Consider the following 12,333-nt stretch of genomic DNA (forward strand, 5'->3'; position numbering starts at 1 on the left):
AGCAGCGCACCTTGATGATTCCTTATATCCCCAGTCTTCACCTGATGGACTAAATAACTCTGACAACCCTATACATCTGACTGGGTGAGAGTGTTCCTTTTTATTTGTGTGATGTTAACTCTCATATAGTGAATGGGGATTATTGCATGACCTGTGAGTCAGTTTATATGTCAAAATCTGTAATTGCTGTTTATTATTATTAACAAGCATATGATATGACTGTCTGACTTATGTTTCTAGGTCCTTTCCACAATTTTACATTTTTGTTTCTAGTTTTATACTGCCAGGATCCACAGTCCTATTTTTTGGTCAGTGCTAATGACATATTATATGTTTAACCCCTTAACGACTGCCGATACTCCTTTTAACGGTGGCAGTTAAGGGTACGTATACCTCAGTGCTGCTTTTTAACGGCGCTGAGAAATAAGGAGATAGCATCGGAAAATCTCCGGGGTCTCAGCTACCGGAGGTAAAAATAATAAAATAAAAAAGTGTATTTTTTTTTCCATTTTTCGGTTGGGGCTAGGGCTAGAGCTAGGGTTGGGCCTAGGGTTAGAGCTAGGGTTGGGGTTAGGGTTAGGGTTGGGGCTAGGGTTAGGGTTTGGGCTAGGGTTGTGGTGTTGGGGTTAGGGGTGTGATTAAGGTTATGGTTGGGATTAGGGTTAGAGGTGTGTTGGGGTTAAGGTACCGTCACATTAAGCGACGCTGCAGCGATAGCGACAACGATGCCGATCGCTGCAGCGTCGCTGTTTGATCGCTGGAGAGCTGTCACACAGACCGCTCTCCAGCGACCAACGATGCCGAGGTCCCCGGGTAACCAGGGTAAACATCGGGTTGCTAAGCGCAGAGCCGCGCTTAGTAACCCGATGTTTACCCTGGTTACCAGCGTAAAAGTAAAAAAAACAAACATTACATGCTCACCTGCGCGTCCCCCAGCGTCTGCTTCCTGACACTGACTGAGCTCCGGCCCTAACAGCACAGCGGTGACGTCACCGCTGTGCTTTCACTTTCACTTTAGGGCCGGATCTCAGTCAGAGCAGGAAGCAGACGCTGGGGGACACGCAGGTGAGCATGTACTGTTTGTTTTTTTTACTTTTACGCTGGTAACCAGGGTAAACATCGGGTTACTAAGCGCGGCCCTGCGCTTAGTAACCCGATGTTTACCCTGGTTACCAGTGTAAAACATCGCTGGTATCGTTGCTTTTGGTGTCAAACACAACGATACACGGCGATCGGACGACCAAATAAAGTTCTGGACTTTATTCAGCGACCAGCGACATCACAGCAGGATCCTGATCGCTGCTGCGTGTCAAACTAAACGATATCGCTAGCGAGGACGCTGCAACGTCACGGATCGCTAGCGATATCGTTTAGTGTGACGGTACCTTTAGGGTTGGAGTTAGATTGGGGGGATTCCACTGTTTAGGTACATCAGGGGTCTCCAAACGCGACATGGTGCACGCCATTGATTCCATCCAATTTTGCGTTCAAAAATTCAAACGATGCTTCCTCCCTTCTGAGCCCTGCCACGCGCCCATACAATGGCTTTCCCACACATACGGCGTATGGATGTACTCAGGAGAGATTGCACAGCAAACTTTGGGGTCTATTTTCTCTTGGTACCCTTGTGAAAATAAAAAAGTTTGGGTCTAAAGTAATTTTTTTGTGAAAAAGGTAAAATGTTCATTTTTTTTCCTTCCATATTGCTTTAGTTCTCGTGAAGCACCTGAAGGGTTAATAAACTTCTTGAATGTGGTTTTGAGCACCTTGAGGGGTACAGTTTTTAGAATGGTATCAGTTTTGAGTATTTTCTGTCATATTGACCCTTCAAATGCGCTTCAAATGTGAGGTGGTCTTTAACCCCTTCACCCCCGGAGCTTTTTTCGTTTTCGGTTTTCACTCCCCTCCTTCCCAGAACCATAACTTTTTAATTTTTCCGTCAATATGGCCATTTGAGGGCTTATTTTTTACGGGATGAGATGTACTTTTGAACGATACCATTGATTTTACCATGCCGTGTAACAGAAAACGGGAAAAAAATTCCAAGTGTGATGAAATTGCAAAAAAAGTGCAATCTCACACTTGTTTTTTGTTTGGCTTTTTTACTAGGTTCACCAAATGCTAAAACTAACCTGCCATTATGATTCTCCAGGTCATTATGAGTTCATAGACACCTAACATGTCTAGGTTATTTTTTATCTAAGTGGTGTAAAAAAAATCCAAAGTTTGCTAAAAAAAAATAAATAAATAAATAATTGCGCGATTTTCCGATACCCGTAGCGTCTCCAATTTTCGTGATCTGGGGTCAGGTGAGGGCTTATTTTTTGTGTGCCGAGCTGGCGTTTTTTATTATACCATTTTGGTGCAGATACGTTCTTTTGATCGCCCGTTATTGCATTTTAATGCAATGTCGCGGCGACCAAAAAAAACGTAATTTTGGCGTTTTGATTTTTTTTTTCGCTACGCCATTTAGCGGTCAGGTTAATCCTTTGTTTTTATTGATCGGGCGATTCTGAACGCGGCGATACCAAATATGTGTATGTTTGATTTTTTTTTTTTTGTTTTATTTTGATTGGGGCGAAAGGGGGGTGATTTGAACTTTTATATATTTTTTATTTTTTTTAATATTTTTAAACTTTTTTTTTTTTTAATTTTGGCATGCTTCAATAGCCTCCATAGGAGGCTAGAAGCATGCACTACACGATCGCCTCTGCTACATAGAGGTGAAGCACAGATCACCTCTATGTAGCAGAAATGCAGGGTTGCTTTGAGCGCTGACCACAGGGTGGCGCTCAAAGCAATCGGCCATCAACAACTGGTTGTTATGGCAATGCACCGCTGACCCCCGATCATGTGACGGGGGTCAGCGGTGCGAGCACTTCCGGCCGCGCGGCCGGGAGCACTAGTTAAATGCCGCTGTCAGCGCTTGACCGCGGCATTTAACTAGTTAATGAGCGCGGGCGGATCGCGATTCCGCTCGCGCTCATTGCGCGCACATGTCAGCTGTACAAAACAGCTGACATTTCGCGGCTTTGAGGTGGGCTCACCGCCGGAGCCCACCTCAAAGAAGAGGATCGTACTATTCCGTCAGCTGGCAGAAAGGGGTTAAAAAAAAAAAAAATTTGGTAAATTTTGTTGGAAAAATTAGAAATCGCCAGTCAAATTTTAACCCTTGCAACGTCCTAACAAAAAAAATTTGTTTCCAAAATTGTGCTGATGTAAAGGAGACATGTAGGAAATGTGACTTATCTATTTTGTGCAATATGACTCTGATTTAAGGGCACAAAAATTAAAAGTTTGAAAATTGCTAAATTTTCACCAAATTTCCGTTTTTTCATAAATAAACGTAAGTCATATCGAAGAAATTTTACCACTAACGTGAAGTACAATATGTCACGAAACTACAGTCTCAGAATCAGTGGGATCTGTTGAAGCGTTCCAGAGTTATAACCGCATAAAATGATACTGGTCAGAATTGTAAAAATTGGCTTGGTCATGAAGTACAAAATTGGCTCTGTCACTAAGGGGTTAAGATGAGGTTTTGTTTTATGGTGTTGCACTGTTTTGCACTTTCAGTCCTGCGGGACAATATCTGTTCAATGGTTTTATTTGCATTATTAAAAGCTAAGTTTTATAATACCACTTTTTGCTTTAATACTGTGAACGTGGCCTTAGTCTAACCAAAAGCTGAGACACAACACCTTTTATAAAAAGAGATACTTGAGATGTGCAGAGTTCTTACGTGTCAAGTCTGTGTATGTGTACATATGTTCCCGATAACCATGCTTCATAGATCAATAATTCAATAATGGTTCTAGATGCCAATTCGCTTTTGAGTCAAATTTGACAAATAAAAATTCTAAAAAACACCAGTAGCGCTTATACCCTCATAAACCTGCAGCGGATAGTGTAGCGGTCACACCCTTCCGTTACTAAAAATGATCAAATCCAAATAAAAAGAAAGCTATCTGCGCTGGATTAGAGTTAGCCCCTTATATGTGAAGAGACCCAAAAGACTGATAACTATGGCAATGCTAGAACCAGAAAATTAAAAACAAAATATGTACCTGATAAGATTTCTTCCATAAAATGTGAATTCCTATACTTGGAGCAACTCAGATGAGGATCAGGTGGAATCCAAAGCTGTGTAGAGTCTTTTTAAGCTGGTAAGTCCGGTCACCGTTTAAGATGCACAGTCCTCTCCGTGGCCTTGTACTTCCGTCTCCCAGAAAGAAAGAAAGAAGTCCAGAAAACGCCGGGTATTACCTTAAAGCAGCGAGTTGCAGGAGCTGCCCCAGCCGGTGGCAGTGAGAAATCCTGCACTCGCTGTGCTCTGGAGTCGGTCAGTATCACTGGGCTTAGCCGCTCGGTACTCTGCCGTAGCAGGACCTAGTGTGACGTCACAGTCACGTGAAACCTCACGTGACGGGCTATGGAAAGAAACTAAGACCAAAAATCCTACGCGTTTCGGAGCCAAAAACGAGCTCCTTCATCAGGGAACAGCTGATGAAGGAGCTCGTTTTTGGCTCCGAAACGCGTAGGATTTTTGGTCTTAGTTTCTTTCCATAGCCCGTCACGTGAGGTTTCACGTGACTGTGACGTCACACTAGGTCCTGCTACGGCAGAGTACCGAGCGGCTAAGCCCAATGATACTGACCGACTCCAGAGCACAGCGAGTGCAGGATTTCTCACTGCCACCGGCTGGGGCAGCTCCTGCAACTCGCTGCTTTAAGGTAATACCCGGCGTTTTCTGGACTTCTTTCTTTCTTTCTGGGAGACGGAAGTACAAGGCCACGGAGAGGACTGTGCATCTTAAACGGTGACCGGACTTACCAGCTTAAAAAGACTCTACACAGCTTTGGATTCCACCTGATCCTCATCTGAGTTGCTCCAAATTTGACAAATGTAATAGTTAGGCATACGAGTCGCGAGATGTAAAACTGCTCAGCTTCTTACCCCTTTAGTAGTGCTTAAATAAAAAAAAATTGTCTCACCCCCATTACCACCAAAAGGGACAATACCCTCTGACTAGGAAGGATGGGTGATGATATGAAGAAAAGTTTCCATCTAATCCACTCCCTCAGGTCACTGGAAGACTATGCAGAAGGAATAATGGACCGAGATCCACGAGCCCTCATTTAGCTGTCTTGCCTGGGGTCTGACCAATTTTTGAGTCTAATCTAATGCCTGATATTTGAGTCTGAATAAATGTTGACGTTTTTGTATGTTGCCGCATGCCTAAAAAAAGGCCACTAAGTTTTTGCCCACTGCCATTAATGTTTCCTCTACATGCAAATTGAGTAGGCCCTGTAAAGGGGTCCCCTGGACTGAGATCTCAAGGAACATTTCACTAAGAATATTGAACCTGATATAATTTGATTATTAAGCATCGGGATTCTAAGCTTTAGTTCTTATTGAATGTGTTATGACTTGTAAGGGTTAAAGATCAATGATGCATTCTGTTTAAAGGGATATTTTGGTTTCAGTAATGGCCATGTTATGGTCATACCAATGTGCATCTTGTCACACATTGATCTCTCGGCAGCCTTCAGTAAAATGTCTACGCATGTGTAGATTTAGATCTTAGCTCAGTGAGGAGCCAAATTCTGAGTCTGCGCCTGTGCCGCCACTGGCGCCATTTTACTGAAGACTACCGTCCGCGGTTAGGATGGTGCTGGGGTAAACTTTAAACAGGAAGAAACTCCTGTCCTGAGAGGTACCCACAGACCCGCCCCAATGCACAGAAAGCTTAGGAAATCCAAGCTTCTAATGATTAAACAACCACCAGGCTGCGGATCTCTTCACTGAATTCATTATTTGAATCATTATAACAGCACCATTATGGCCCTACCTTTATTTTAAGAAGAATAATCCTGATAACAGGCTGTCTTTTTAAAAACCAGGAAAAGAATATTAGATAAATGGAATGCTTCTTTACTAATACCAGCTCGCATTTCTTGACCTGCTGTTTTGCACGTCATTGATTTTTTTTTTTCTTACAACTGATCATACCTTATTATTGCCCTTTGATCTTAATTTGCATACACATTTTCCTGTAAACTTCCTTGTGCAGTATTGAACGTTCGCTGTTGTTGCTGTATTAATGTGCTGCTACTTGATACGTGTACAGGAGCGACAGCAATGTCTAAAATGCCATTATCCTCCTCTGCGATTCCAGTGTCCAGGTAATCGGTAACCCCGTTTTATTATCTGCACTTTTTATGTTAATTTTCTGTTTTGTGCACATTTCAAGGTGTAAAGAAACGTCACTTTTGTACCTGTAGTCTATTACAGTGGACACTTATGTGGATATTGATACTTTAATATTGGGGATCAGAAGTAACCGTTGTTTTTATTTATTTTTTTCCATAAATCAATAGTACACATCAGAATAAGTAACTTTGTAATATATCTTATCGGAGAAATCTACTTTTTTCTTTGCTATATGTGATAGTTCATTATCAAACTTCTCAATTTAGTGAAGACAGACTTTCCCATTACTGAGATAGGAGATGGCGGCTGCTACTGATGAGTCTATGTAGATCGGAGGCAGGAGCTCTGTCTCTACCGCCTCCCATCTACATAGACTCATCAGTAGCAGCCACCATCTCCTATCTCAGTAATGGGAGAGTCTGTCTTCACTAAATTGAGAAGTTTGATAACGAACTATCACATATAGCAAAGAAAAAAGTAGATTTCTCTGATAAGATATTTTACAAAGTTGCTTTTTTTCATGTGTATTATTGATTTCTGAAATAAAAATTATAACAGCTGTTACGCTTTAATACCTCTAATTTCATATTCTCCTACTCTGTTATTTTGCCTAAATGGATTTTCTCTTCACAATATATTGATGACCTGTGCAATAGAGAGATGTTGCCAATTTTAGATCTGTGCTAGGTGTCTGACCCCATCAGGTGTTATTTGCCCCAGTGGCTGCCGGAAGACCGCACATTGAACGTAGCCTTGAAGCACATCTCCATTCAGCGTGTAGATGCTGAGTTGTGCTAAACAGCGTCTGTTCTTGTGACTGGCTTTCTATATTATTTTATATGATGCTTTACTGCGGTACTTGGCCTAATCTTTTACCTCTTGCAGATAATAGGCTCTGTATTTCCTACAGTGCCTTGCGAAAGTATTCGACTCCCTGGAACTTTTCAACCTTTTCCCACATATCATGCTTCAAACATAAAGATACCAAATGCAATATTATTCGGCCCCTTTACGGTCAGTGGAGCAAACTCACTCCAGAAGTTTATTGTGGATCTCTGAATGATCCAATGTTGTCCTAAATGCCTAATGATGATAAATATAATCCACCTGTGTGTAATCAAGTCTCCGTATAAATGTACCTGCTCTGCGATAGGCTCAGGGTTCTGTTTGAAGCACAGAGAGCATCATGAAGACCAAGGAACACAACAGGCAGGTCCACGATACTGTTGTGGAGAAGTTTAACCACTGACGGGTTAGTACGTCATATGCGGTCAGCCGCGCTCACGGGGGGATCGCGGCTGGATGTCAGCTGATTATCACAGCTGACATTCGGCACTATGGTCATGGACCACTCCCGGCACATTATCCCCCGGAGGCATAGGGAAGCATCGCGCAGGGAGGGGGCTCCCTGCGTGCTTCCCTGAGACCCCTGGAACAACGCGATGTGATCGTGTTGTTCAGAGTGTCTCCTCTGTCCTCCTCCCTGCAGGCCTCGGATCCAAGATGGCCGCGGGGATCCTTTCGGGACCTGCAGCGAGGTGGCTTGCGAGCGCCTGCTGAGAACAGGCGCCGGCAAGCCTCCAGCACTGCACAGTGCTGTGCAAAGTGCCAGATCAGTGATCTGACACTATACAGTGATGTCTCACCCTGGGACAATGTAAAAAAAAAAATCACACTGTGTAAAAATATTTTTAAAAAAATTCCTAAGTAAAGAAAAAAAATAAATAAATAATACATTTCTTCATGTAAAGAAAAAAAAATAATAATAAGTACACATTTAGTATCGCCGCGTCCGTAACAACCCGACCTATAAAACTGTCCCACTAGTTAGCCGCTTCAGTGAACACTGTAAAAAAATAAATAAAAAACGAGGCAAAAAACAATGCTTTACAATGCCGAACAAAAAGTGGAATAACACGCAATCAAAAAGATGGATATAAATAAACATGGTACCGCTGAAAACGGCGTCTTGTCCCTACCATCAGCGAAAAAAAAGTGATAGCCCTCAGAATAAAGCGATGCAAAAATAATAATTTTTTAATATAAAATAGTTGTTATTGTATAAAATCGCCAAAGCATAAAAAATGATATAAATGAGGTATCGCTGTAATCGTACTAACCCGAAGAATAAAACTGCTTTATCAATTTTACCAAACGCGGAACGGTATAAACATCCCCCAAAAGAAATTCATGAATTGCTGGTTTTTGTTCATTCTGCCTAACAAAAATCTGAATAAAAAGCGATAGTCATGTGCCCGAGAACGGTACCATAAAAACGTCAACTCGTCCCACAAAAAACAAGACCTCACATGACTCTGTGGGCCAAAATATGGAAAAATTATAGCTCTCAAAATGTGGTGACCCAAAAACTATTGTTTGCAATAAAAAGCATCTTTTAGTGTGTGACAGCTGCCAAACATAAAAATCCACTATAAAAACCCGCTATAAATAATAAATCAAACCCCCCTTTATCAACGCCTTAGTTAGGGAAAAATAAAAAAAATGTATGTATTTCCATTTTCCCATTAGGGTTGGGGCTAAAGTTAGGGTTGGGGCTAAAGTTAGGGTTGGGGCTAGAGTTGGGGTTTAGGGGTGTGGTTAGGGTTGGGATTAGGGGTAAGGGTGTGTTGGGGTTAGGGTTGGAGTTAGAATTGGGGGGTTTCCACTGTTAAGGCACATCAGGGGCTCTGCAAACGCAACGCCACGCCCACAGACCATTCCATCAAAGTCTGCATTCCAAAACGCCACTAATTCCCTTCCGACTCTCGACGTGTGCCCAAACAGTAGTTTTCTCCCACATATGGGGTATCCGTGTACGCAGCACAAATTGGACAACAACTTTTGGGGTCCAATTTCTTCTGTTACCCTTGGGAAAATACAAAACGGGGGGCTAAAAAAATCATTTTTGTGGAAAAAAAAAAGATTTTATTTTCACGGCTCTGCGTTATAAAGTGTAGTGAAACACTTGGGGGTTCAAAGTTCTCACAACAGTTCTAGATAAGTTCCTTTGGGGTCTAGTTTCCAATATGGGGTCACTTGTGGGGGGTTTCTACTGTGTAGGTACATCAGGGGCTCTGCAAATGCAACGTGACACCCGCAGACCATTCCATCAAAGTCTGCATTCCAAAACGGTGCACTTTCCCTTCCGAGCTCTGCCATGCACCCAAACTGTGGTTACCCCTATCAGCGTGCTCAGGACAAATTGCACAACAACTTTTGGGGTCAAATTTCTCCTGTTACCCTTAGGAAAATAAAAAATTGGGGGCAAAAAGATCATTTTTGTGAAAACAAAATGATTTTTTATTTTTACAGCTCTACATTATAAACTTCTGTGAAGCACTTGGGGGTTCAAAGTGCTCACCACACATCTAGATAAGTTCCTTAGGGGGTCTTGTTTCCAAATGGTGGTTACTTGTGGGGGTTTTCACTGTTTAGGCACATCAGGGGCTCTGCAAACGCGACATGACGTCTAATCTCAATTCCAGCCAATTTTGCAAAGTCAAATGGCGCTCCTTCCCTTCCGAGCTCTGCCATGCGCCCAAACAATGATGTACCCCCACATATGGGGTATCGGCGTACTCAGTACAAATTGTACAGCAACTTTTGGGGTCCAATTTCTCCTGTTTCCCTTGGAAAAATAAAACAAATTGGTCATGAAGAGTTTTTTTTTGAGAACACGTTTAAATGTTCATTTTTTTTTTTCTAACATTTCAAAAATCCCTGAAGCACCTGAAGGGTTAATAAACTTCTTAAATGTAGTTTTGAGCACCTTGAGGGGTGCAGTTTTTAGAATGGTGTCACTTTTTGGTATTTTCTATCATATAGGCCCCTCAAAGTGACTTCAAATGTGATGTGGTCCCTAAAAAAAAAAATGGTGTTGTAAAAATGAGAAATCGCTGGTCAATTTTTATCCCTTATAACTCCCTAAAAAAATTAAAAAAAATTTGGTTCCAAAATTGTGCTGATGTAAAGTAGACATGTGGGAAATGTTACTTATTAAGTGTTTTGTGTAACATATCTCTGTGATTTAAGGGCATGAAAATTCAAAGTTGGAAAATTGCGAAATTTTCGCCAAATTTCTGTTTTTTTTTCACAAATAAACACTAGTAATATCAAAGACATTTTACCACTATCATGAAGTACAATATGTCACGAGAAAACATTGTCAGAATCACCGGGATCCGTTGAAGCGTTCCAGAGTTATAACCTCATAAAGGGACAGTGGTCAGAATTGTAATAATTGGCCCGATCATTAATGTGCAAATCACCCTTGGGGGTAAAGGGGTTAAACATCCTAAGGAGCACTGTACAAACGATCATATTGAAATGGAAAGAGTATCCTACCACTGCAAATCTACCAAGACCTGGCCGTCCCTCTAAACTTTCATCTCAAACAAGGAGAAGACTGATCAGAGATGCAGCCAAGAGGCCCATGATCACTCTGGATGAACTGCAGAGATCTACAGCTGAGGTGGGACAGTCCGTCCATAAGACAACAATCAGTCGTACACTGCACAAATCTGGCTTTTATGGAAGAGTGGCAAGAAGAAAGCCATTTCTCAAAGATATCCATAAAAAGTGTTGTGTAAAGTTTGCAACAATACACCCGGGAGACACAAACATGTGGAAGAAGGTGCTCTGGTCAGATGAAATGAAAATCGAACTTTTTGGCAACAATGCTAAACGATATGTTTGGTGTAAAGGCAACACCGCTCATCACCCTGAACACACCATCCCCACTGTCAAACGTGGTGGCAGCATCATGGTTTGAGCCTGATTTTCTTCAGGAGGGACAGGGAAGATGGTTAAAATTGATGGGAAGATGGATGGAGCCAAATACAGGACCATTCTTGAAGAAAACCTGTTGGAGTCTGCAAAAGACCTGAGACTGGGATGGAGATTTGTCTTCCAACAAGACAATGATCCCAAACATAAAGCAAAATCTACAATGGAATGGTTCACAAATAAACGTATCCAGGTGTTAGAATGGCCAAGTCAAAGTCCAGACCTCAATCCAATCGAGAATCTGAGGAAAGAGCTGAGAACTGCTGTTCACACACGATCTCCATCAAACCTCACTGAGCTCGAGCTGTTTGCCAAGGACGAAGGGGCAAGAATTTCAGTCTCTCAATGTGCAAAGCTGATAGAGACATACCCCAAGCGACTTGCAGCTGTAATCGTAGCAAAAGGTGGCGCAACAAAGTATTAAGTTAAAGAGGCCGAATAATATTGCACGCCCCACTTTTCAGTGAATTTCCACAAAAATTTATAATAACCAATACATTTCGTTCAACTTCACAATTGTTGTTGATTCTTCACCAAAAATTGACATTTGGTATCTTTGTTTGAAGCATATGTGGGAAAAGGTTGAAAAGTTCCAGGGGGCCGAATACTTTCGCAAGGCACTGTATCTATGGTTCTTTATACTTACTATGATCATACTATGGGATCCATTGCACTTGCTTATGTATAGCCAGCTGATTGATTGTGACCATTCAGTATTATCTATTTGTAATCACTAAAATTACCTCACTTTTGTGACCAGCTTTTATCACCTTCCCTTGCTTTCGTATTGCACATGCACTTTGAGAGATTGTGTGCTTATTTTTATGTGATTCATTATAATCTCCGATTAACATTTTAATTTGTCTTGCATCTACTCTCGTTTATCACCTTGCACTCGCATCTTTTTTGAGATTTTTTTTTTCTGGTTATATATAACTTTTATATTTGATTTTTTTGCACAATTTCACCTTAGTTACACACATGTTCAATTTTATACTATGATCTTCGGTCATACTAACAGTATAAGACTGTGTTTTGAGCTCTTTGATGTTAATGCTGCAATGCCTATATTCTCTGCATATAAAACCTGGTGTGTTAGTTTTTAATTTCAATTTTATTTAACATAATTTAATAAAATCTATTGTATTTTACTTTTGGTGTAATTATGTGTTGTTTTTCTACTTGTGCGGGCACCTCTTTTTGCTTGTAGTACTACATTTTATTACCCTCGCTAATAAAGGTATCTTAGCCTCAATTTTTAATTGTCCTATTGTTTTCTGACATTTGTTCTGTCCTCCTCTTCGGTTTCATTACCAAAGCAAGCCAGAATATAGG

The 12,333-nt window shown here is 41.4% G+C and overlaps 1 protein-coding gene across 2 annotated transcripts in view; it reads left to right on the plus strand.

Annotated features, from left to right (window-relative positions):
• CSK (C-terminal Src kinase) overlaps window positions 1-12,333 on the plus strand; it is a 131,206-nt gene that overhangs the window by 76,176 nt on the left and 42,697 nt on the right. The window contains exon 1 of one of the 2 annotated variants that reach the window (XM_077264043.1): window positions 6,048-6,185. The exons of the other annotated variant lie outside the window; for it this stretch is intronic. Coding sequence (XP_077120158.1) covers window positions 6,142-6,185 — 44 coding nt within the window. The 5' untranslated portion in view covers window positions 6,048-6,141. Of the gene's footprint in view, window positions 1-6,047; window positions 6,186-12,333 lie in introns of those variants that run through there. 2 annotated transcript variants of the gene reach the window in all.

This window comes from Ranitomeya variabilis, chromosome 5 (genome assembly GCF_051348905.1).
Source record: "Ranitomeya variabilis isolate aRanVar5 chromosome 5, aRanVar5.hap1, whole genome shotgun sequence".
NCBI lineage: Eukaryota > Metazoa > Chordata > Amphibia > Anura > Dendrobatidae > Ranitomeya > Ranitomeya variabilis.